Below are 27533 nucleotides of genomic sequence, written 5' to 3'. Positions count from 1 at the left end.
TATTGGTTCAATGGCATCAGACAGGCTAAATTAAGCACAGTATTTGAAATTATTTTAAATATTAGTTGAACCCAGGTCCAGTGCTCTCTGCTGCCTTGGCTGGTGGGATAGCTGCCTGTCAACTGGAGGACAGCATGAGGGAGGAGGGGGGATGAAGGGGGAGGAGGACCTTCAGATGTCTTTGACTAAACAGGAGGGGTCAATGTGGAGAGGTAGGGGAGGGGAGACTCAGCCTGTGTTCCAAATGGCATGTTATTCACTATCACAGGAGGCTGCTGAGGACAGGATGGCTCATCATAATGGCTGGAATGGAGCGAATGAAATGGCATCAACCATATGGAAACTGTGTTTGATGTATTTGAAACCATTCCACTCATTCCGCTCCAGCCGATACCACGAGCCCATCCTCCCCAAGTAAGGTGCCACCAACCTCCTGTGTTCCCTAAATGGTTCCCTGCCCTATGGGTCCTGGTAAAAGGTAGTGCACTATAAAGGGAATAGGGTGCCATTTGGGACGCACGCTCACACGGCTGGAGAGACAGGTATCAGACTGAGGAGACTTGAAGGAGCTGCCTCCCTCCTCTTTCCTCCCTCCTCATTCCTCCCTCCTCTTTCCTCCCTCCTCTTTCCTCCCTCTTCTGTCCTCCCTCCTCTGTCCTCCCTCTTCTGTCCTCCCTCCTCTTTCCTCCCTCCTCTTTCCTCCCTCCTCTGTCCTCCCTCTTCTGTCCTCGATCTTCTGCCCTCTGTCCTCCCTTCTCTTTCCTCTCTCCTCTGTCCTCCCTCCTCTTTCCTCTCTCCTCTGTCCTCCCTCCTCTTTCCTTCCTCATCTGTCCTCCACCTTCTGTCCTCTGTCCTCCCTTCTCTTTCCTCTCTCCTCTGTCCTCCCTCCTCTTTCCTCTCTCCTCTGTCCTCCCTCCTCTGTCCTCCCTCCTCTTTCCTTCCTCCTCTGTCCTCCATCTTCTGTCCTCTGTCCTCCCTTCTCTTTCCTCTCTCCTCTGTCCTCCCTCCTCTTTCCTCTCTCCTCTGTCCTCCCTCCTCTTTCCTTCCTCCTCTGTCCTCCATCTTCTGTCCTCTGTCCTCCCTCCTCTTTCCTCTCTCCTCTGTCCTCCCTCCTCTGTCCTCCCTCCTGTTTCCTTCCACCTCTGTCCTCCATCTTCTGTCCTCTGTCCTCCCTTCTCTTTCCTCTCTCCACTGTCCTCCCTCCTCTTTCCTCCCTTCTCTTTCCTCTGCCCTCTGTCCTCCCTCCTCTTTCCTCTCTCCTCTGTCCTCCCTCCTCTTTCCTCCCTCCTCTGTCCTCCCTCCTCTTTCCTCTCTCCTCTGTCCTCCCTCCTCTGTCCTCCCTCCTCTGTCCTCCCTCTACTTTCCTCCCTCCTCTGTCCTCCCTCCTCTTTCCTCCCTCCTCTGTCCTCCCTCCTCTGTCCTCCCTCCTCTGTCCTCCCTCTACTTTCCTCCCTCCTCTGTCCTCTCTCCTCTGTCCTCCCTCCTCTGTCCTCCCTCCTCTGTCCTCCCTCCTCTTTCCTCCCTCCTCTGTCCTCCCTCCTCTTTCCTCCCTCCTCATTCCTCCCTCCTCTGTCCTCCCTCCTCTTTCCTTTCTCCTCTGTCCTCCCTCCTCTGTCCTCTTTCCTCTCTCCTCTGTCCTCCCTCCTCTTTCCTCTCTCCTCTGTCCTCTCTCCTCTCTCCTCATTCCTCCCTCCTCTGTCCTCCCTCCTCTGTCCTCCCTCCTCTTTCCTCTCTCCTCTGTCCTCCCTTCTCTTTCCTCTCTCCTCTGTCCTCTTTCCTCTCTCCTCTTTCCTCCCTCCTCTGTCCTCCCTCCTCTGTCTTCCCTCCTCTTTCCTCCCTCCTCTGTCCTCCCTCCTCTTTCCTCCCTCCTCTGTCCTCCCTCCTCTATCCTCCCTCCTCTGTCCTCCCTCCTCTTTCCTCCCTCCTCTTTCCTCCCTCCTCTTTCCTCCCTCCTCTGTCCTCCCTCCTCTTTCCTCCCTCCTCATTCCTCCCTCTGTCCTCCCTCCTCTTTCCTTCCTCCTCTGTCCTCCCTCCTCTGTCCTCCCTCCTCTTTCCTCCCTCCTCTGTCCTCCCTCCTCTTTCCTCTCTCCTCTGTCCTCCCTTCTCTTTCCTCTCTCCTCTGTCCTTTTTCCTCTCTCCTCTGTCCTCCCTCCTCTTTCCTCCCTCCTCTCTCCTCTCTCCTCTTTCCTCCCTCCTCTGTCCTCCCTCCTCTTTCCTCCCTCCTCTGTCCTCCCTCCTCTGTCCTCCCTCCTCTTTCCTCCCTCCTCATTCCTCCCGCCTCTGTCCTCCCTCCTCTTTCCTTTCTCCTCCGTCCATTCTCCTCTGTCCTCTCTCCTCTTTCCTTCCTCCTCTGTCCTCCCTCCTCTTTCCTCCCTCATCTGTCTTCCCTCCTCTTTCCTCTCTCCTCATTCCTCTGTCCTCTTTCCTCTCTCCTCTGTCCTCCCTCCTCTGTCCTCCCTCCTCTGTCCTCTTTCCTCTCTCCTCATTCCTCCCTCCTCTGTCCTCCCTCCTCTTTCCTCTCTCCTCTGTCCTCCCTTCTCTTTCCTCTCTCCTCTGTCCTCTTTCCTCTCTCCTCTTTCCTCCCTACTCTGTCCTCCCTCCTCTTTCCTTCCTCCTCTGTCCTCCCTCCTCTGTCTTCCCTCCTCTTTCCTCCCTCCTCTGTCCTCCCTCCTCTTTCCTCCCTCCTCTGTCCTCCCTCCTCTGTCCTCCCTCCTCTTTCCTCCCTCCTCTTTCCTCCCTCCTCTTTCCTCCCTCCTCATTCCTCCCTCTGTCCTCCCTCCTCCTTCCTTCCTCCTCTGTCCTCCCTCCTCTGTCCTCCCTCCTCTTTCCTCCCTCCTCTGTCCTCCCTCCTCTTTCCTCCCTCCACATTCCTCTCTCCTCCGTCCTTCCTCCTCTTTCATTCCTCCTCTGTACTCTCTCCTCTGTCCTCTTTCCTCCCTCCTCTGTCCTCCATCTGCTCTCCACCCTCCTCCCTCTGCGCTTCTCCCTCCGTTCTCCTCCCTCCGATCTCCTCCCTCAGCTCTCCTCCCTCCCTGCCATGGAGAATTTAGGAAGAGGAGGCAGCACAGCTTCTTCATTTAAACAGCAATCAAAACGCAGTGGCACGTGTCTTCAGATTGGACGCAGACACACACGCACACACAGACACACAGACACACACGGACACACACAACACACACGCACACACAAACACGCACGCACACACAACACATGCACACACACGGACCCACACGGACGTAGAGATGGCCCCTGGCAATGTTTGGCCAATGAGCAGCAGCCCTGTTTACTACTGTAGCAGCATAGCAGGAGGATGAATACTCATTAATTAAGAAGACTGTCAACACCATGGTAGTCTAGACCACTGTTTGTTTGTGTGTGTGTGTGTGTGTGTGTGTGTGTGTGTGTGTGTGTGTGTGTGTGTGTGTGTGTGTGTGTGTGTGTGCGGGTGCGCGTGTGCATGCATGCATGTCTGTGTCCACACACAGGTGGATGAGTGTGTGTGTGCATGCTCCTGCGTGTGTTACCGGCAGGGCACCAGTGTGAGTTATTCCTTTTGAAGGGCTAAGCACAGCTCTGGACCCTTCTTTATTTCTGCTATAATAAACCTAGTAGTCTAGACTGAGACAATGACATGTCATATCCCTCTCTCTGTTAATGGAGATGTTTTACCTAGTTTGGTTTGTTCAACTGTTTAGAAAGACACATGTAGATGTAGACGACACGTAGACGACACACGTAGACGACACACGTAGAAGACACACGTAGACGACACACATAGAAGACACGTAGACGACAAATGTAGAAGACACACGTAGACGACACACGTAGACGACACACGTAGAAGACACACGTAGACGACAAATGTAGAAGACACACGTAGACGACACACGTAGACGACAAATGTAGAAGACAACGTAGACGACACACGTAGAAGACACACGTAGACGACAAATGTAGAAGACACACGTAGAAGACACACGTAAACGACACAAGTAGACGACACACGTAGACGAGACACGTAGAAGACACACGTAGAAGACACACGTAAACTACACAAGTAGATGACACACGTAGACGACAAATGTAGAAGACACACGTAGACGACACACGTAGACGACACACGTAGAAGACACACGTAGACGACAAATGTAGAAGACACACGTAGACGACACACGTAGACGACACACGTAGAAGACACACGTAGACGACAAATGTAGAAGACACACGTAGACGACACACGTAGACGACACACTTAGAAGACACACGTAGACGACAAATGTAGAAGACACACGTAGAAGACACACGTAAACGACACAAGTAGACGACACACGTAGACGAGATACGTAGAAGACACACGTAGAAGACACACGTAAACTACACAAGTAGATGACACACGTAGACGACACACGTAGACGACACACGTAGACGACAAATGTAGAAGACACACGTAGACAACACACGTAGAAGACACACGTAGACGACACATGTAGAAGACACACGTAGAAGACACACGTAGAAGACACGCGTATACGACACGCGTAGAAGACACACGTAGACAACACACGTAGACGACACATGTAGACGACACAAGTAGACGACACACGTAGAAGACACACGTAGAAGACACGCGTAGACGACACACGTAGAAGACACACGTAGAAGACACACGTAGACGACACGCGCAGACGACAGACTTAGAAAACACACGTAGAAGACACATGTAGAAGACACACGTAGAAGACACACGTAGACGACACACGTAGACGACATGCGTAGAAGACACACGTAGACGACACACGTAGAAGACACACGTAGAAGACACGTAGACGACAAATGTAGAAGACACACGTAGACGACACACGTAGACGACACACGTAGAAGACACACGTAGACGACAAATGTAGAAGACACACGTAGACGACACACGTAGACGACAAATGTAGAAGACACACGTAGACGACACACGTAGAAGACACACGTAGACGACAAATGTAGAAGACACACGTAGACGACACACGTAGACGACACACGTAGAAGACACACGTAGACGACAAATGTAGAAGACACACGTAGACGACACACGTAGACGACACACGTAGAAGACACACGTAGACGACAAATGTAGAAGACACACGTAGACGACACACGTAGACGACACACTTAGAAGACACACGTAGACGACAAATGTAGAAGACACACGTAGAAGACACACGTAAACGACACAAGTAGACGACACACGTAGACGAGATACGTAGAAGACACACGTAGAAGACACACGTAAACTACACAAGTAGATGACACACGTAGACGACACACGTAGACGACACATGTAGACGACACACGTAGACGACAAATGTAGAAGACACACGTAGACAACACACGTAGAAGACACACGTAGACGACACACGTAGAAGACACACGTAGAAGACACGCGTATACGACACGCGTAGAAGACACACGTAGACAACACACGTAGACAACACATGTAGACGACACAAGTAGACGACAAATGTAGAAGACACTTGTAGACGACACACGTAGAAGACACACGTAGAAGACACACGTAGACGACACGCGCAGACGACAGACTTAGAAAACACACGTAGAAGACACATGTAGAAGACACACGTAGAAGACACACGTAGACGACACGCGTAGAAGACACACGTAGACGACACACGTAGAAGACACACGTAGAAGACACACGTAGACGACACACGTAGACGACACACGTAGAAGACACACGTAGAAGACACACGTAGAAGACACACGTAGACGACACACGTAGACGACACGCGTAGAAGACACACGTAGACGACACACGTAGAAGACACACGTAGACGACACGCGTAGACGACAGACTTAGAAAACACACGTAGAAGACACATGTAGAAGACACACGTAGAAGACACACGTAGAAGACACACGTAGACGACACGCGCAGACGACAGACTTAGAAAACACACGTAGAAGACACATGTAGAAGACACACGTAGAAGACACACGTAGACGACACACGTAGACGACACGCGTAGAAGACACACGTAGACGACACACGTAGACGACACACGTAGACGACACGCGTAGAAGACACACGTAGACGACACGCGTAGACGACATACGTAGACGACACACGTAGACGACACACGTAGAAGACACACGTAGAAGACACACGTAGACGACACACGTAGACGACACACGTAGACGACACGCGTAGACGACAGACTTAGAAAACACACGTAGAAGACACACGTAGAAGACACACGTAGAAGACACACGTAGACGACACACGTAGACGACACACGTAGACGACACACGTAGACGACACACGTAGAAGACACACGTAGAAGACACACGTAGACGACACACGTAGAAGACACACGTAGACGACACACGTAGAAGACACACGTAGACGACACACGTAGACGACACACGTAGAAGACACACGTAGACGACACACGTAGAAGACACACGTAGATGACACGCGCAGACGACAGACTTAGAAAACACACGTAGAAGACACATGTAGAAGACACACGTAGAAGACACACGTAGAAGACACACGTAGACGACACGCGCAGACGACAGACTTAGAAAACACACGTAGAAGACACATGTAGAAGACACACGTAGAAGACACACGTAGACGACACACGTAGACGACACGCGTAGAAGACACACGTAGACGACACACGTAGACGACACACGTAGAAGACACACGTAGAAGACACACGTAGACGACACACGTAGAAGACACACGTAGACGACACACGTAGAAGACACACGTAGAAGACACACGTAGACGACACACGTAGACGACACACGTAGACGACACACGTAGACGACACACGTAGAAGACACACGTAGACGACACACGTAGACGACACACGTAGACGACACACGTAGACGACACACGTAGACGACACACGTAGACGACACACGTAGACGACACACGTAGACGACACACGTAGACGACACAGGTAGAAGACACACGTAGACGACACACGTAGACGACACGCGTAGAAGACACACGTAGACGACACACGTAGAAGACACACGTAGAAGACACACGTAGACGACACACGTAGAAGACACACGTAGACGACACACGTAGACGACACACGTAGACGACACACGTAGAAGACACACGTAGACGACACACGTAGATGACACGCGTAGAAGACACACGTAGACGACACATGTAGACGACACACGTAGACGACACATGTAGACGACACACGTAGACGACACATGTAGACGACACACGTACACGTAACACCGTAGAAGACACATGTAGAAGACACACGTAGACATAACCCCATAGAAGACACATGTAGAAGACACACGTAGACGTAACACCGTAGAAGACACATGTAGAAGACACACGTAGACATAACCCCATAGAAGACACACATAGAAGACACACGTAGACGTAACACCATAGAAGACACATGTAGAAGACACACGTAGACGTAACCCCATAGAAGACACACGTAGAAGACACACGTAGAAGACACACGTAGATGTAACACCATAGAAGACACACGTAGACGTAACACCATAGAAGACACATGTAGAAGACACACGTAGAAGACACACGTAGAAGACACACGTAGATGTAACACCATAGAAGACACACGTAGACGTAACCCCATAGAAGACACATGTAGAAGACACACGTAGACGTAACACCATAGAAGACACACGTAGAAGACACACGTAGACGTAACACCATAGAAGACACACGTAGAAGACACACGTAGAAGACACACGTAGAAGACACACGTAGACGTAACACCATAGAAGACACACGTAGAAGACACACGTAGACGTAACACCATAGAAGACACACGTAGACGTAACACCATAGAAGACACACATAGAAGACACACGTAGACGTAACACCATAGAAGACACACATAGAAGACACACGTAGACGTAACACCATAGAAGACACACGTAGAAGACACACGTAGACGTAACACCATAGAAGACACACGTAGAAGACACACGTAGAAGACACACGTAGACGTAACACCATAGAAGACACACGTAGACGTAACACCATAGAAGACACACGTAGACGTAACACCATAGAAGACACACGTAGAAGACACACGTAGACGTAACACCATAGAAGACACACGTAGAAGACACACGTAGAAGACACACGTAGACGTAACACCATAGAAGACACACGTAGAAGACACACGTAGAAGACACACGTAGACGTAACACCATAGAAGACACACGTAGACGTAACACCATAGAAGACACACGTAGACGTAACACCATAGAAGACACACATAGAAGACACACGTAGACGTAACACCATAGAAGACACACGTAGAAGACACACGTAGAAGACACACGTAGAAGACACACGTAGACGTAACACCATAGAAGACACACGTAGACGTAACACCATAGAAGACACACGTAGATGTAACACCATAGAAGACACACGTAGAAGACACACGTAGAAGACACACGTAGACGTAACACCATAGAAGACACACGTAGACGTAACACCATAGAAGACACACGTAGAAGACACACGTAGACGTAACACCATAGAAGACACACGTAGACGTAACACCATAGAAGACACACGTAGATGTAACACCATAGAAGACACACGTAGACGTAACACCATAGAAGACACACATAGAAGACACACGTAGACGTAACACCATAGAAGACACGCGTAGACGACACACGTGGAAGGCACATGTAGTCACACACTGATGAACAACGGAATCCACACAGTGGAACACTACTGCGCATGCTAATATGTAGCATTAGCTTAGCAGTTAGCAGTTCTCAGTCGTCGCATCATTGTGAACAAGATCATGTTGTCACTATACACATAACAAATTCAGAGCTATCAATATATAATGCTTGTGGGAATATGTTCAAGTATGTGTGTGTGTGTTTTGTGTTTGTGCATGCTTTTGTCAAGTGTGTTTTTCTATTCTAAGCCTATGCTGTAGAATTATAGCTCCCCCAGTACACACAGTCACACACAAAAATGATGGATGAACCTTTTTACCATGTAGATTTACAGGGGAGGAAGCTGTTATACAGGCAGGCTCAGTTAAAAGCAGACCGAGTGGCCCTTCTCTCCCCTTCTCTGCCCTTCTCTCGCTCTGACAATGGCCCTGATTTAAGATCGTGGAGATGTAGGGCCTAAGATTGTAATAGATCTGCAGCTGATAACTAAGGACTGGATTATTCAAGTGCAGTGAAGCAGTGATCATAAATCCAACCTGTGTCTCAAACTGCACCCTATGCCCTGTGTGGTGCACTACATTCTTTCTTTTTACCAAAGCCCTGTGGGTTTCCATATGGGCCCTGGTCAAAGGTAGTGCACCATATAGGGAAAAGGGTGCCATTTGGCCTGCAGTCTCAACTCTCTCTCTGAGCCGTATGCACTATACTATACTTTCCTGCCTGCTCTCCCTGTATAACACCATTACTGTCATGGGATACAACGTGGCAATAGCCTGGTTGAATTTATGTTGTCTTTGTGTGTGGGGTTGTGAGGTTGGCTGTACTGCTGGTGGCTGTGAGTGCTAGTGTGTATGTATCTTGTGAATTGGGTGATTAAATGTTGATATCTTTCTTGCTCGTACTTGTGCTGCTCATCAGTTAAACCAAATGGAATAATGCATGATTTGAACGAACGCAAAGGACATTTCAGTCCTTATACAGCCCTAATAAGACATCCCTTACCCCCTGACGTACAGCAGTGTATGTGGGCAGCAGGTAGCGTAGCGGATAGAGTGCTGGGCCAGTAACCGAAAGGATGCTATGGTTCGAATCTCCGACCCGACGAGATGAAAAATCTGTCGATCTGCTCTTGAGCAAGGCACTTAACCCTAATTGCTACAGGGATGCCGTCAATAATGGCTGATCCCTGGCCGTGACCCCACTCTCTGAAGGTGTCTCACAGATATGCAAAAAACACACTTCCATTTCACAACACACACTTGTACATATGTGAGACAGGACAAATATAGGCACCCCCTATGGTTCAAATGTATTAGAATATATGGTCTCCCTGTGTGCCTGAGTCCCTGTGTGTGTTCCCCAGGAGGCTCTGATCATGGCTAGCATGGAGCACCCCCACCTGGTCCGTCTCCTGGGGGTCTGCCTGAGCCCCACCATCCAGTTGGTCACCCAGCTCATGCCCCACGGCTGTCTGCTCGACTACGTCCATGAACACAAGGACAACATCGGCTCCCAGCTGTTGCTCAACTGGTGTGTTCAGATCGCCAAGGTAGGACTCACCTGTTAAGGTTAAAACTTGTATGGGGGTTCGAGCACCATCAGCCACTTTCTGTCTGTGCCCCTGTTTCATAGGTATCTACTACTATACATACCCACTGTGACTGTTCTGTCATTCAAATGATCAAATACGAAAAGGTGATAAGAAGGTCAAACATATCGCTATGGAATATCCATTTACCATTATATGCATGTTTGAGGGAGTTTTGAAATCCCTCTCGCAGCCTTTACAGTAACCGTCACCCCACTGTGTTGCAATGGAGTTTGGGTATACACTGAGTATACAAAACACTATGAACACCTGCACTCTCTCTCTGGGTATACACTGAGTATACAAAACACTGTGAACACCTGCACTCTCTCTCTCTGGGTATACACTGAGTATGCAAAACACTATGAACACCTGCACTCTCTCTCTCTGGGTATACACTGAGTATACAAAACACTATGAACACCTGCACTCTCTCTCTCTGAGTATACACTGAGTATACAAAACACTATGAACACCTGCACTCTCTCTCTCTGGGTATACACTGAGTATGCAAAACACTATGAACACCTGCACTCTCTCTCTCTGGGTATACACTGAGTATACAAAACACTATGAACACCTGCACTCTCTCTCTCTGGGTATACACTGAGTATACAAAACACTATGAACACCTGCACTCTCTCTCTCTGGGTATACACTGAGTATACAAAACACTATGAACACCTGCACTCTCTCTCTCTGGGTATACACTGAGTATACAAAACACTATGAACACCTGCACTCTCTCTCTCTGGGTATACACTGAGTATACAAAACACTATGAACACCTGCACTCTCTCTCTCTGGGTATACACTGAGTATACAAAACACTATGAACACCTGCACTCTCTCTCTCTGGGTATACACTGAGTATACAAAACACTATGAACACCTGCACTCTCTCTCTCTGGGTATACACTGAGTATACAAAACACTATGAACACCTACACTCTCTCACTCTCTGGGTATACACTGAGTATACAAAACACTATGAACACCTACACTCTCTCACTCTCTGGGTATACACTGAGTATACAAAACACTATGAACACCTACACTCTCTCACTCTCTCTCTCTGGGTATACACTGAGTATACAAAACACTATGAACACCTGCACTCTCTCACTCTCTCTCTCTCTGGGTATACACTGAGTATACAAAACACTATGAACACCTGCACTCTCTCACTCTCTCTCTCTCTCTGGGTATACACTGAGTATACAAAGCACTATGAACACCTACACTCTCTCACTCTCTCTCTGGGTATACACTGAGTATACAAAACACTATGAACACCTGCACTCTCTCACTCTCTCTCTCTGGGTATACACTGAGTATACAAAACACTATGAACACCTGCACTCTCTCTCTCTCTGGGTATACACTGAGTATACAAAACACTATGAACACCTGCACTCTCTCTCTCTCTGGGTATACACTGAGTATACAAAACACTATGAACACCTACACTCTCTCACTCTCTCTCTCTGGGTATACACTGAGTATACAAAACACTATGAACACCTGCACTCTCTCACTCTCTCTCTCTCTGGGTATACACTGAGTATACAAAGCACTATGAACACCTACACTCTCTCACTCTCTCTCTCCGGGTATACACTGAGTATACAAAACACTATGACCACCTGCACTCTCTCACTCTCTCTCTGGGTATACACTGAGTATACAAAACACTATGAACACCTACACTCTCTCACTCTCTCTCTGGGTATACACTGAGTATACAAAACACTACGAACACCTGCACTCTGTCACTCTCTCTCTCTCTGGGTATACACTGAGTATACAAAACACTATGAACACCTGCACTCTCTCTGTCTGTCTGTCTGTCTGTCTGTCTGTCTGTCTGTCTGTCTGTCTGTCTGTCTGTCTGTCTGTCTGTCTGTCTGTCTGTCTGTCTGCCTGTCTGTCTGTCCCTCTCTCTCTCTCTCTCTATCTCTCTTTACCCCCATCCTCTATCTCTCTCATGCTCTCACTCAATATCTGTCTGTCTCTACATGAATACACTCATCCATAATCTCTGAAACACACATTCTCATTCTAGATTCTGCTTATACCTGCTCCGTTGAAGTTCCATTGATCCTACAGTCTTAACCTTATGGAGTCTGTCAGTGATGTAGATTGACAAGGTTTTTACCTCAGATACATACACTCTCTGGGTGCATTCCAAATTGCACTCTATTCACTTTATAGTGCGCTGCTTTTGACCAGGGCCCTATGGCACCCTGTTCCCTATATTGTGCACTACTGTTTGGTAACAAGTGCTGCACTATAAAGTAGTGCACTATAAATTAGTGCACTATAAAGGGAATAGAGTGTCATCACAACCTCTGTCTCTGACTTCACACTCCCCAGCTCCACAATGCGGTCTTCCAGTAAACAGTCCCCCCTATCGCCTTTAAAACATTTAGGAGATAATATAAACGAGTGAATTACTAAACAGCATCCCTTCCATCCTTGGTGAAATGATGGGTGAAGAAGACATCTCTGTACATCTACATCTACAGTTTTCCAAAGATCATTTTCGGCAACACTTTATTTGGATATTCCATCTGTAGGTGCTCTACAGCCTACTACAAACTCTCAGTAACTACCACTGCCCTCCCTCTCTCCCCCCGACTATCTGCACTTCCTCCCTGCACTCAGACATGCACTCAGGCAAGCACACACACTCATCCACAGGTCTCTACCCACTCAGGCACACACACCTACACTGACACACTTCTTACACACACATACGCACATACACACATGCACTCACTACTGACACCACACACACACACACACACGCACGCACTCACTCACACACACACACACACACACACACATGCACTCACACTCATCACCCACTCACCACATAACCATAGTGAATATTATTACCAGTAGTATTTATCCTGCTACCAGCCACTTTTACATGTATACTGAACAAAAATATAAACGCAACATGTAAAGTGTTGGTCCCATGTTTCAATCTTATTTCTCTCACATCCCTGCAAGTGAGTAAGATAATCCATCCAGCAGACAGGTGTGGTATATCAAGAAGCGGATTAAACAGCATGATCATTACACAGGTGCACCTTGTATTGGGGACTCTATGTGAAGGAGAGGTGTCGCGTTGTATGAGGCAAATGGTCACACCAGATACTGACTGGTTTTCTGATCCACGGCCCTACCTTTTTTTTTAAAGGTATCTGTGACCAACATGCATATCTGTATTCCGGGTACTTTGAAATCCATAGATTAGGGCCTAATGGTTTTATTTCAATTGACTGATTTCCTTATATGAACTGTAACTCAGTAAAATCTTTGAAATTGTTGCATGTTGAGTTTATAGTTTTGTTCTGTGTACACACCTACCTCAATCATTCCAGTATCCACGCACATTGTAAATATTGTTATTCTCACTGACCTGATATAACTTGCGTTCTGGTGGGTTTTTTCTTCTCATATTTCCTGTGTTTTTCTTCTCTGTTGTATTACTTGTATTCTGAATTGTTGGGAAATGATACTATATAGGAAATAGTTCAAAAGTTTCATAGTTTTATTGTCACATGCACAGGATACAGCAGGTGTAAAACAGTACTGTGAAATGCTTGAACTTTTATCAACTATTTCCTATATAGTGCACTACTTTTGACCCGGGTCCTATGGCACAATATAATGTTTCTAAGGCAGTGGTTGTGAAGGTTTTGTTGGCCTCCTAGCTGTGATTCAGGGGACCCTCAGGGGCCCCAGGAGTATGAGACCAGGGACCTGGGATAGAGACAGCATACTAGTTCTCTATACACTCTGCTAGTCCTCACTATGAGTGAAGTCATATGTAAATGAATTGTAAATGTTGTAGAAATCTATGGATCCTTGTACAATAAGTAACAGTGCTCGCCCAGAGTTCATTTGGTGGAGAATTGAATGACTGAAATAAAGTTTTGGAGATTATAGCATATTGTATAAGTGCAGGGTCATAAACAGAGGTCAGCCGTGGCTTATATGGCCCTAAGGTATCTGTGTAGATGTGTGCATGGTATAACTCCAGCAGTAAGAGCTGAGTTCCCAGGTAGGGGTGCAGGTACATGGCTGTTCGGGACTCTCCAGGCTCCCAGGCTCCTGAGGAAAACAGGTGAATCTGTGTCTGGGAGGCGAGGCGAGGCGAGACTCCTCTCTATCTTGCTCTCTCTCTCTCTCTCTCTCTCTCTCTCTCTCTCTCTCTCTCTCTCTCTCTCTCTCTCTCTCTCTCTCTCTCTCTCTCTCTCTCTCTCTCTCTCTCTCTCTCTCTCTCTCTCTCTCTGTCTCTCTCTCTCTGTCTCTCTCTCTCTCTCTCTCTCTCTCTCTCTCTCTCTCTCTCTCTCTCTCTCTCTGTCTCTCTCTTTCTCTCTCTCTCTCTCTCTCTCTCTCTCTCTCTCTCTCTCTCTCTCTGTCTCTCTCTTTCTCTCTCTCTCTCTCTCTCTCTCTCTCTCTCTCTCTCTCTCTCTCTCTCTCTCTCTCTCTCTCTCTCTCTCTCTCTCTCTCTCTCTCTCTCTGCGTCAGACAGCCCTTCACAAGATGGATTATTAATGTAATAATCAGCCGTGGGATCCATTCTAATGAGCAGATTAATCAGGGGCTGAGAGACATGGCACCATCCTCTTTATTTATTAGATTTTTATTCTACCTCTCTCTTTCTTTCCTTAGCTATATCCCTCTCTCACTGTCTAACTCACAGTGTGTGTCCTGTCCTCTTAACTCCATCTCTCCTTAGCTTTTTCTTCCCTCTTTTCATCTGTCTTTCTTTAAATCTCCATATCTCACTATTTCTCTCTGTCTTAAAAACTATATCCCCTCCTATTTCTGGTCAGCATCAGGCACACAGTCCGTCTGCATGGGGACACGTCGGTTAGCTGAGCTCACTAGGCCAGGCCGGAGAGTTACAACCATAGAATTAAAACCAGAACAGAAAGAATAGAACAGAATGTGGAACACTTGGGAAAATGGAGAGGTTCATGTTGCTAACAGAACATATGCAGTTCTCTGTTGTTGCGTTGATCTCTATCACATCACTCTCTCACATATCCAGTCCATGTCCTTGTGAAGCTTAAGCCGGGTGAGAATTACTCTCGTTCAGATGGACCTTCAATGATGGCTATTGGATGTTGTGTTAAATGAGGAAGACATTTTGGTAGAATGCATTCAGTTGAGCACCATACCTGGCATACCCTTTCTTCATGTCCTCTTCTATTACCTCAGCTGTCATCATTATGTTCACACTCTATCTACATCTGGTGATGATTTGGTTGAGTTGCCGCGTTGCAGAAATGGACAAGTTATCTTCTCTAGCCCCCTCTTCTCGCATTGTGTGAAAGACCTCTATAGTGCTTTAGAAGACTCATTGCATCTTGAGGTCCTTTTCCTGTGAAAACCTCTCTCCTGACAGCTGAGTAAACATCTCTCTCCCACATCTCTCTCTCTCTTTCTCTCTTTCTCCCGGGGTGAACAAACATCTCTGCCTACCTCATTATTTAGACCCCAGGGTGCCTCTGTCCATTGCTCCACTCACTTTGCCCATCTCATCGAGTACTCCCTGGCTCTATTCCGAGGTGAGAGCAGGCATAGTTTATTTTTTGGTGTTTATATTTTTTACCCCTTTTTCTCCCCAATTTCGTGGTATCCAATTGGTAGTTACAGTCTTGTCTCATCGCTGCAACTCCCGTACGGACTTGGGAGAGGCGAAGGTCAGGAGCCGTGCGTCCTCCGAAACACAACTCAACCAAGCCGCACTACTTCCTGACACAATGCCCACTTAACCAGGAAGCCATCCGCACCAACGTGTCGGAGGAAACACCGTACACCTGATGACAGTGTCAGCGTGCACTGCGCCCGGCCCGCCACTGGAGTCGCTGGTGCACGATGGGACATTCCTGCCGGCCAAACCCTCCCCATAACCCGGACTGGGCCAATTGTGCGCCGCCCAATGGGTCTCCCGGTTATGACAGAGCCAGAATCTCTAGTGGCACAGCTAACACTGTGATGCAGTGCCTCAGACCACTGCACCACTCGGGAGGCCCATAGTTTAGTTTACAGTGGAGCCCTGCTAGTTGAGTCTGCAGGGGGAGAATATACTCCTCCCTATGTGATGCTGTACAGTACAGAGAATAAATAGTTTCTCACACTCCTCAAGACAGCAGGCAATAGCAAACACTAAGTGCAAACAGACAGCAAGATATACAGTAGAGGTTACAGAGATTTACACACACACATGCCAGTGCACACACACACACGCACGCATGCACACACACACACATACACACACACACACAAACACAGTCACAGTGCAGAATTAAAGGCAGGGAAAGATGGATGGGTGGAAGGAGAGGCAGTGGGGCGATTGATGACTGGAGGCAGGTCACTCAATGGATGAGGACCATGCCACCTGCAGGCAGTGCTGACAAATGATAACCTGCCAGCCCCAGACCACACGCAAACATCTCTGACACACACATGCACGTACACACACACTCACACATGCGCGTGCGCATCTCTCTCTCTCACCTTGAGATGAGCTCTCATTTCTTTCTCGCTCTCTACATCTCTGCCTGTTTCTCTGTTTCTCTCTTCCTCTCTCTCCTCTTTTTTCTCTCACACCCACAACTACAAACCTGAATCCTCCGAGAGGAGAAAGGGAAGTTGTCACATAATTACATCACATTTTTAAAACAGCGACAGTTTAATTTACAACAAATGAGGTGAGATGGCTGCTTTGCCAAGCGCATCAATTCCTTTCAGCTTCAGATGGCACCATCAATTGGTTTCTAACAAACCCAATTACATATCTTATTTCAACAATGAGTTTACACAACCTTGGACACCTAGATATTATACCTACAACAGTGTATGTTTCTTCTTTGACTGTAACTGGCTTGTACTTCCCTACACCTCTTACTTTTCATTTCAACATCAACATAAATCCATAATACCCCCCTCCTCCAGGGTTAAATGATGTTCACTAGATGAGTACTGGAGACTGGAGAGAGTTCAGAGGGTTGATCATACTAGAGCTCCCCTCTCAGTCCAGAGAATCATTTAGTTGCGCTACTTTTCACTAAGGACCATATGGCTCTTGTCAAAAGTAGGGCACTGTAGGGAATAGGGGTCCATTTGGGACAGCCTCACAGTCTATCAGACAGGGAACGAAATTGGCAGTTTAGGAGCCGTTAGCAGTAAAGGAGGATGACACAGAGCCTGTGTGTGTGTGTGTGTGTGTGTGTGTGTGTGTGTGTGTGTGTGTGTGTGTGTGTGTGTGTGTGTGTGTGTGTGTGTGTGTGTGTGTGTGTGTGTGTGTGTGTGTGTGTGTGTGTGTGTGTGTGTGTGTGTGTGTGTGTGTGTGTGTGTGTGTGTGTGTGTGTGTGTGTGTGTGACCTGTCAGTCATTCTCTCTGCCCCTGAATGAAGCGTCAGTTGACTGAGACTGACCTCTCTCCCCACAGGACCATTAGGACTGAAAACACACACACACGCACATGCATGCTCCCACCCGCGCGCACACACACACTGACCTGTGGGTGTTAATGTCTTGCCTGGTGCCTGTGGTTGTTACTGTCCTCTGATTTATGTTGTGCAAAATTGAGAGGAGGAGGTTTTATAATATACTTTCATTCTTAGCATTATTTAATTAACCATTTTTTGTTGAGTGATACCTTCAGTTGGCCTCATAGTATGCCATAGCTTGTATTGTTAGGCTTTTTAATAAGTATAGTGTGTTCTGGTTTGGTGTTGTGTGGTAGTGTACTAGGACGGGCTGGGTTCAATGGCTAGTTTATTTCCAGACCATCTGTCTGGTGGATATTTTCTTTCCTTCTTTCCCTCGTTGTGTTTTCTCTGCTGCCTAGCTTCATATTCATCCCCTCTCCCTTTCTCTTGCTCTTCTCTCTTCCACTCGCTCTTCTCTTTTTCTCTCGCTCCCCTCCTCTCCCCCTAGATAGAAGCTGAACACCTGTCACTGTGCTGTTCTTGTTTTCTATCTCTATTTACTGCCCTTCTCCATCTCTCCCCCTCTCCTTGTTCCCCTCTCCTTCTGCTCTCCTGAGAATTAAGGAGCCAGCCACCCAGACTGTACGTGTGTGTCTGTGTGTCGTGTGTCTGCGTGTCTGTACCTGCCCTGTCTTGTCTCTAACTTGTCTCATCTCAATGGCTAATTTCCTTCTCCTCCTCCTCCTCTCTTCCTCTTCTCCTCTCCTCCTCTCCTGTCCTTTCCTCATCTCCTCCTCCTCTCATCTCCTCCTCTGCTCCTCTCCTCCTCTCCTCCTCCTATCCTCCTCCTCCTCTTCTCTCCTCCATCTCCTCCACTCCTCTCCTTTCCTCCACTCCTCCTCTCCTCCTCTGCTCCTCTCCTCCTCTCCTCCTCCTCCTCTTCTCTCCTCCATCTCCTCCACTCCTCTCCTTTCCTCCACTCCTCCTCTCCTCCTCTGCTCCTCTCCTCCTCTCCTCCTCCTCTTCTCTCCTCCATCTCCTCCACGCCTCTCCTTTCCTCCACTCCTCCTCTCCTCTCCTCTCCTCCTCTCCTCCTCTGCTCCTCTCCTTCTCTCCTCCATCTCCTCCACTCCTTTCCTTTCCTCCACTCCTCCTCTCCTCTCTTCTCCTCCTCTGCTCCTCTCCTCCTCTCCTCCTGCTCCCTTTGTTCTGATCCTGCCCTCCTCTCTCTTTACTATCAGTCCTATCTGTCCTGCAGGATGACTCTACTCCACACTCACACTCTCTCTCTCTCTCTCTCTCTCTCTCTCTCACACACACACACACACACACACACACACACACACACACACACACACACACACACACACACACACACACACACACACACACACACACACACACACACACACACACACTGCGAAATAGATGATTTTATCTTTCCAAGCCCCCTGAATTACATTGGAGTGGTAAACTGTTTGAGTGGCTGCCTGTGTGTGTGCCTGTCTGGATGAGTTCTTGCACATACACTACATGGCCGAAGGTATGTGGACACCTGCTCGTCAAACATCTCATTCCGGCCTCCCGGGTGGCGCAGTGGTTAAGGGCCCTGTACTGCAGCGCCAGCTGTTCCCATCAGAGACTCTGGGTTCGCGTCCAGGCTCTGTCGTAACCGGCTGCGACCGGGAGGTCCATGGGGCGACGCACAATTGGCCTTGCGTCGTCCGGGTTTGGGAGGGCTTGGTCGGTAGCGATGTCCTTGTTTCATCGTGCACCAGCGACTCCTGTGGCGGGCCGGGCGCAGTGTGCGCTAACCAAGGTTGCAAGATGCACAGTGTTTCCTCCGACACATTGGTGCGGCTGGCTTCCGGGTTGGATGCGCGCTGTGTTAAGAAACAGTGCGGCTTGGTTGGGTTGTGTATCGGAGGACGCATGACTTTCAACCTTCGTCTCTCCCGAGCCCGTACGGGAGTTGTAACGATGAGACAAGATAGTAGCTACTACAACAATTGGATACCACGAAATTGGGGAGAAAAAGGGGTAAAAAAAAAATAAAAAAATAAAAAAACATCTGATTCCAAAATCATGGAGTTGGTCCCCCCTTTACTGCTATAACAGCCTCCTCTTCTGGGAAGGCTTTCCACTAGATGTTGGAACATTGCTGTGGGGACTTGCTTCCATTCAGCTACATGAGCATTAGTGAGATTGAGCAATGATGTTGCCCTGGCTTTCAGTCAGCATTCCAATTCATCCCTAAGATGTTCGATGTCAGGGCTCTGTGCCACACCGATCTAGAAAAATAATTTCTATATGGACCTCCCTTTGTGCACGGGGGGAATGTCATGCTGAAACAGGAAAGGGCCTTCCCCAAACTGTTGTCACAAAGTAGGAAGCACAGAATTGTCTAGAATGTCATTGTATGCTGTAGCTTTTATTTCCCTTGACTGGAACTAAGGGGCCTAAACCATGAAAAACAGCCCCAGACCATTATTCCTCTTCCACCAAACTTTATATTTGTCACTATGCATTCGGGTAGGTAGTGTTCTCCTGGCATCCGTCACAACCAGATTCATCCATCAGACTGCCAGATGGTGAAGCGTGATTCATCACTTCAATTAACGCGTTTCCACTGCTCCAGAGTTCAATGGCAGTGAGCTTTACAGCACTCCAGCCGATGCTTGGCATTGCGCATGGTTATCTTAGCCTTGTGTGCGGCTGCTCTGCCATGAAAACCCATTTCATGAAGCTCTCGACAAACAGTTATTGTGTTGACGTTACTTCCAGAGGCAGTTTGGAACTCAGTAGTGAGTGTTGCAACCGAGGACATACGATATTTACGCTCTACAAGCTTCAGCACTCGCCGGGCCCATTCCGTGTTCTTGTGTGGTCTACCAATTCGCGGCTGAGCCGTTGTTGCTCCTAGACGATTCCACTTCACAATAACAGCACTTACAGGTTACCAGGGCAGCTCTAGCAGGGCAGAAATTTGACGAACAGACTTGGGATGCCACGTTGAAAGTAATTGAGCTCTTCAGCAAGGCCATTCTAATGCCAATGTTTGTCTATGGAGATTGCATGGCTGTGTGCTCGATTTTATACACCTGTCAGAAACGGATGTATCTGAAATAGCCAAGTTCACTAAATTGAAGCCGTGTCCACATACTTTTGTATATATAGTGTATATGTGTGTGCACTGGTAACATTCACTGATGCTTATTCTAAAGCATGCTCTGCCTCTCTCCACTGAAATTAATAATTGAGTGGGAGGAGTTAAGAGGGTCAGGTTGCTCAGTGACGCCTGGGTCACTATCAGAACCACAAACCACAGATCCACTGACCAGCAGGCTCTTAAACCACAGTCTCAACACATTTACTGTAACATGTTAAACCACAGATCCACTGACCAGCAGGCTCTTAAACCACAGTCTCAACACATTTACTGTAACATGTTAAACCACACACCAAGTGACATGGAGTGGCCTGTTCCAGAGTCCATGTGTTGGGAAATATAAACCATACCATGGTGTGATTGCAAAAACAAAAAACATCAAAGTTTTCTGCTGTGAGTGGAGTTCTTAATCAGTTATGAGTTTAACACGGTCAAGGCTCACCATAACGGGTGGTGGTGTAATTAACCATGAACAGTGTGGGCCTGGCTGATTTGGTGATCTGTTTCATTGGGTCAAGTTGGCCATATTTACACCACTCAGCCATCTGGTACGGGCCCACGCCTGGGACGGAAGGAATCATGCATGTCAAGTATAGATGCTCACTGCCTGTTGCATTCTTTTATTTGTGTTTCTCTCTCTCTCTCTCTCTCTCTCTCTCTCTCTCTCTCTCTCTCTCTCTCTCTCTCTCTCTCTCTCTCTCTCTCTCAGACAGCTTGTGTGCCTATGGTTATGTTTGAGTGAGGCTGCTGCAGTAACTGAATTGGCTGGGTCTGTCCACTGATTGGCTTAGAGCCTTAGGGATAAACAGTAGGTTGTCAACCATGGTTCCTTTGTGAAGAAAAAATTCCCTCCCCATCACATGTCCCGTGGTAGGACAGCTAGGCCACAGTGTGATCACCTACTGTGTTTAGTTGTGTCAATCAAGCAAACATAAGCACACGCACAAATGCGCGCACACACACACACACTCTCTCTCTTCTGGGCAGATGTCCCTGATTATATATGTATCTCCTATTTAAATATGTATGTGTGAGGCTGAATCGTGAAACTCCAAGGTGTCCTCTAATCCGATGAATGACTCATGGTTGTTGTATCAGTCTCACAATGGATGACACATCAGACCAGACACCTTAAGGACACACATAGACTCACAGATAGTGAGTGTTGAGCAGTATACTATCCCATATCACCTTCTTCACAAGACCTTTGTCCATACACTCCTTATATTGTCAGGCCTTTATCATGGCAGATGCAGATACCTCTCTCACCATGTGCCCTTTGTTGAGCCTGTTCTGGAGGGGAAGAGACACGATCCTAACCCTCTCACTGAACCTCCATCTCAGTCTGCCTAGGCTGGGCTATACACACACACACACACACACACACACACACACACACACACACACACACACACACACACACACACACACACACACACACACACACACACAAACACACCTGCCTGAGCTATGCTGGACTGCAAGGCCCCCGGCTTAGAGAGCGCCCTGCAATATTGATTGGAAGCTTCTACACACACGCACGCACGCACACACACACACACACACAATGAAACACACACACGCAGCCCTCTCAGGGAGCAGACAGGTGTGTATTATTTACTTTGGCCAGAGGAGTCCAGGCGTTCTCAGAATGAGTAAACAGAAAGAGAGCTAGAGCCAACCTCAGGGCCCTCCGGCCAGGCGAAAGACAATGAAGAAATAAAGACAGAGATAAAGAAATAAACTGTGAGGGAAGAGAGAGACAGAGGGGGGTGGTATACTGGTGGAATAAAAGATTGAGTACAAAACAATGTAGCTGTTATTCATCCCATACCAACATTTAATGCATCAGCTACTCAGGTCCTCAGAGATGGGTATAGTGCAATATGTTTTGCGGGGTGAATTTGAGTGCACAGTTCACTTGGAGCTCATAAATACTGTGTAAGCTCTGCTCTGTGTATGCTTGGTTACACATTCTTCATTCCAGACCAACAATTATATACTGGGTTAATATGATGTTTCTGTTGTGCATTTCGAGACATTATGGGTTCTCTCTCTTCACACTCAATCCCCCACTTTCTGGAAATGTGTTCCATGGGAAGCCTGGTTGATTGCTCAGCGCTCTCTTGCTAGCTTTCTCTCTCTTTCTCTTGTTATCTCTTGCTCTCTCTAACCCCCTCACACACTTTCTCACTCTCTTCTCCCTCTCTCTCGCTCCCCCTTTCCATCCATCCCTCATCCCCCTCTCCCTCCCTCTCCCTCTCTCTCCCTCCCTTCCTTCCCCATCCCCTCCCTATCTCCTTGTCTCTCTCATTCTCCCAGATCAATCATAGATCAAAGATAATGTCTCTCATTACACCACATCCAAATGATGTCATTATGACCGTGCTGAGTACTTATGATTATCATTATGATTAGGATTATTATTATGATTTCTACATTACAACTAATTATTCCGTATCCTAAAGAGGCTTTTAATGGACTTCCGTACGTTGTTTCAGTCTTTCATCTCAGCACCAGTATTATGTTACTCTGTGTGCATCTCAAATGGCACCCTATTCCCTATATAGTGCACTACCTTTGACCAGAGCCCATACGGGGTCCTGTGTACAGTAGTAGTGTACTATATAGGGAATAGGGTGCCGTTTGGGATACACATTCTGTTTCCCTACCCTGCAGGCGTTCTCACCACTTCGGCTTTCTAAGTGCTGACAGGGCATGGCTAGCAGCTCACAGAGCGGCACTCCAGGGCCTGACAAATTGAGTAGTAAATTGTTGAGCGTGTGGGCCAATTAGCAGCCAGGAGCCGTGTTATGGGGAGGGGCCGGGGGGTAAACAGTTGAACGTGATTGACAGCTCAGGCTGGAGGGAGAAACACAGAGCAACAGGCCCAAGCCCCATTCCGCAACCTAAGAGGTATGTATCAGATGCTCAACATGCTTTGCTCACATCTACTGTGATGGTCCGGGCCTAAACCACAACAACACTAGAGCAGAAACCTAGACTTCATCCTACAAGAAACATTAAGGAGACGGACCCACTGGTTGCTCTCTAGGTTACAGAGAGCTGGTTTTCCCATCCACCAAACTACCAGGTGTGAAACAGGGAAAAGACTCAGGGGGTATGCTACTTTGGTATAGAGCAGATCTAACCCACTCTATTAAACTAGTCAAAACATGATTTTACATATGGCTTGAAATTAATATACAAATGATCTCAACAGAGACAAATGTCCTCATGTGTGCTACATATATCCCCCAATAGAATACCCATACTTTAATAATGACAGCTTCTCCATCCTAGAGGGGGAGATCAACAATTTCCAGGCCCAGGGGCATGTACTAGTCTGTGGCGACATAAATGCCAGAAATGGGTAAGAACCTGACACCCTCAGCACACAGGGGGACAAACACCTGCCTGGAGGTGACAGCGTTCCCTCCCCCCTATTCCCCCCTAGACACAACTACGACATCATAACCAATCAAAAACGGTCACAACTCCTGCAGCTCTCTCGGACACTGGGTATGTACATAGGCAATGGTAGGCTTCGAGGGGACTCCTATGGTAGGTACACATATGTGACCAACTGCCTAGATTTGGTCTTATGTAGCAACATTTTAAATTGTGTTTTTTACATTGGATAAAAGCAGAGGCACAGAGCTAAAACATGTTTTATCATACACTGTATTTGAGGAATAATAGGAAAGTAATTCTGCTTTGAAAGTTGATAAACTTGTAACTTCACTTTTGAGAAAATGGCCCTTGAAAATGGCCCTCCTTTGTCTACACCCATTCAGCATTGTTCACACCTTAAGCCAGCCCCACCCATCTCTTTAAGGATTCACATGTGAGGCCATGTGCTAAACAGTGAGTAGTGAAGTAAAGATTAAGACTAAAAGTGGTGAAAGTAGTAGCCTACAAAAGGGAAACATTCCAGGTAAACAGAAAGTATCCAGATAAAAATATTTTATGAATATTAAATGACGCTTACTCAAACTCGCTTGTGATGGGTCATGTGAAAGACACTAAATTGATGGGTCATGTGAAAGAAAGACACTAAATTGATGGGTCATGTGAAAGACACTAAATTGATGGTTCATATGAAATAAAGACACTAAATTGATGGTTCATATGAAAGAAAGACACTAAATTGATGGGTCATGTGAAAGACACTAAATTGATGAGTCATGTGAAAGACACTAAATTGATGAGTCATGTGAAAGACACTAAATTGATGGGTCATGTGAAAGACACTAAATTGATGAGTCATGTGAAAGACACTAAATTGATGGGTCATGTGAAAGACACTAAATTGATGAGTCATGTGAAAGACACTAAATTGATGGGTCATGTGAAAGACACTAAATTGATGGGTCATGACACACTAAATTGATGAGTCATGTGAAAGACACTAAATTGATGGGTCATGTGAAAGACACTAAATTGATGAGTCATGTGAAAGACACTAAATTGATGGGTCATGTGAAAGACACTAAATTGATGGGTCATGAAAGACACTAAATTGATGAGTCATGTGAAAGACACTAAATTGATGGGTCATGTGAAAGACACTAAATTGATGAGTCATGTGAAAGACACTAAATTGATGGGTCATGTGAAAGACACTAAATTGATGAGTCATGTGAAAGACACTAAATTGATGGGTCATGTGAAAGACACTAAATTGATGGGTCATGTGAAAGACACTAAATTGATGGGTCATGTGAAAGACACTAAATTGATGGGTCATGTGAAAGACACTAAATTGATGGGTCATGTGAAAGACACTAAATTGATGGGTCATGTGAAAGACACTAAATTGATGGGTCATGTGAAAGACACTAAATTGATGAGTCATGTGAAAGACACTAAATTGATGGGTCATGTGAAAGACACTAAATTGATGGGTCATGTGAAAGACACTAAATTGATGGGTCATGTGAAAGACACTAAATTGATGAGTCATGTGAAAGACACTAAATTGATGGGTCATGTGAAAGACACTAAATTGATGGGTCATGTGAAAGACACTAAATTGATGGGTCATGTGAAAGACACTAAATTGATGGGTCATGTGAAAGACACTAAATTGATGGGTCATGTGAAAGACACTAAATTGATGGGTCATGTGAAAGACACTAAATTGATGGGTCATGTGAAAGAAAGACACTAAATTGATGGGTCATGTGAAAGAAAGACACTAAATTGATGGGTCATATGAAAGACACTAAATTGATGGGTCTTGTGAAAGACACTAAATTGATGGGTCATGTGAAAGACACTAAATTGATGGGTCATGTGAAAGACACTAAATCGATGGGTTATGTGAAAGACACTAAATTGATGGGTCATGTGAAAGACACTAAATTGATGGGTCTTGTGAAAGACACTAAATTGATGGGTCATGTGAAAGACACTAAATTGATGGGTCATGTGAAAGACACTAAATTGATGGGTCTTGTGAAAGACACTAAATTGATGGGTCATGTGAAAGACACTAAATTGATGGGTCATGTGAAAGACACTAAATTGATGAGTCATGTGAAAGACACTAAATTGATGGGTCATGAAAGACACTAAATTGATGGGTCATGTGAAAGACACTAAATTGATGGGTCATGTGAAAGACACTAAATTGATGGGTCATGTGAAAGACACTAAATTGATGGGTCATGTGAAAGACACTAAATTGATGGGTCATGTGAAAGACACTAAATTGATGGGTCATGTGAAAGACACTAAATTGATGGGTCATGTGAAAGACACTAAATTGATGGGTTATGAGAAAGACACTAAATTGATGGGTCTTGTGAAAGACACTAAATTGATGGGTCATGTGAAAGACACTAAATTGATGGGTCATGTGAAAGACACTAAATTGATGGGTCATGTGAAAGACACTAAATTGATGGGTCATTTGAAAGACACTAAATTGATGGGTCATGTGAAAGACACTAAATTGATGAGTCTTGTGAAAGACACTAAATTGATGGGTCATGTGAAAGACACTAAATTGATGGGTCATGTGAAAGACACTAAATTGATGGGTCATGTGAAAGACACTAAATTGATGGGTCATGGAAAGACACTAAATTGATGAGTCATGTGAAAGACACTAAATTGATGGGTCATGTGAAAGACACTAAATTGATGGGTCATGTGAAAGACACTAAATTGATGGGTCTTGTGAAAGACACTAAATTGATGGGTCATGTGAAAGACACTAAATTGATGGGTCATGTGAAAGACACTAAATTGATGGGTCATGTGAAAGACACTAAATTGATGGGTCATGTGAAAGACACTAAATTGATGGGTCATGTGAAAGACACTAAATTGATGGGTCATGTGAAAGACACTAAATTGATGGGTCATGTGAAAGACACTAAATTGATGGGTCATGTGAAAGACACTAAATTGATGGGTCATGTGAAAGAAAGACACTAAATTGATGGGTCATGTGAAAGACACTAAATTGATGGTTCATATGAAAGAAAGACACTAAATTGATGGTTCATATGAAAGAAAGACACTAAATTGATGGTTCATATGAAAGAAAGACACTAAATTGATGGTTCATATG

General features: G+C 46.4%; 1 protein-coding gene across 2 annotated transcripts in view; it reads left to right on the top strand.

Annotated features, from left to right (window-relative positions):
* Positions 1–27533, top strand: part of LOC118366646 (receptor tyrosine-protein kinase erbB-4-like) — a 545013-nt gene that overhangs the window by 479530 nt on the left and 37950 nt on the right. The window contains exon 20 of one of the 2 annotated variants that reach the window (XM_052493562.1): positions 10100–10282. In XM_052493562.1, the coding sequence (XP_052349522.1) occupies positions 10100–10282 (183 nt within the window). Of the gene's footprint in view, positions 1–10096; positions 10283–27533 lie in introns of both variants that reach the window. The other variant, XM_052493560.1, reaches the window with a different exon arrangement.

The sequence above is a fragment of the Oncorhynchus keta genome, chromosome 34 (assembly GCF_023373465.1).
Source record: "Oncorhynchus keta strain PuntledgeMale-10-30-2019 chromosome 34, Oket_V2, whole genome shotgun sequence".
Taxonomy (NCBI): Eukaryota; Metazoa; Chordata; class Actinopteri; order Salmoniformes; family Salmonidae; genus Oncorhynchus; species Oncorhynchus keta.
Note: the sequence above shows the minus strand (reverse complement) of the source record. Positions and strands in the feature narration are given on the sequence as shown.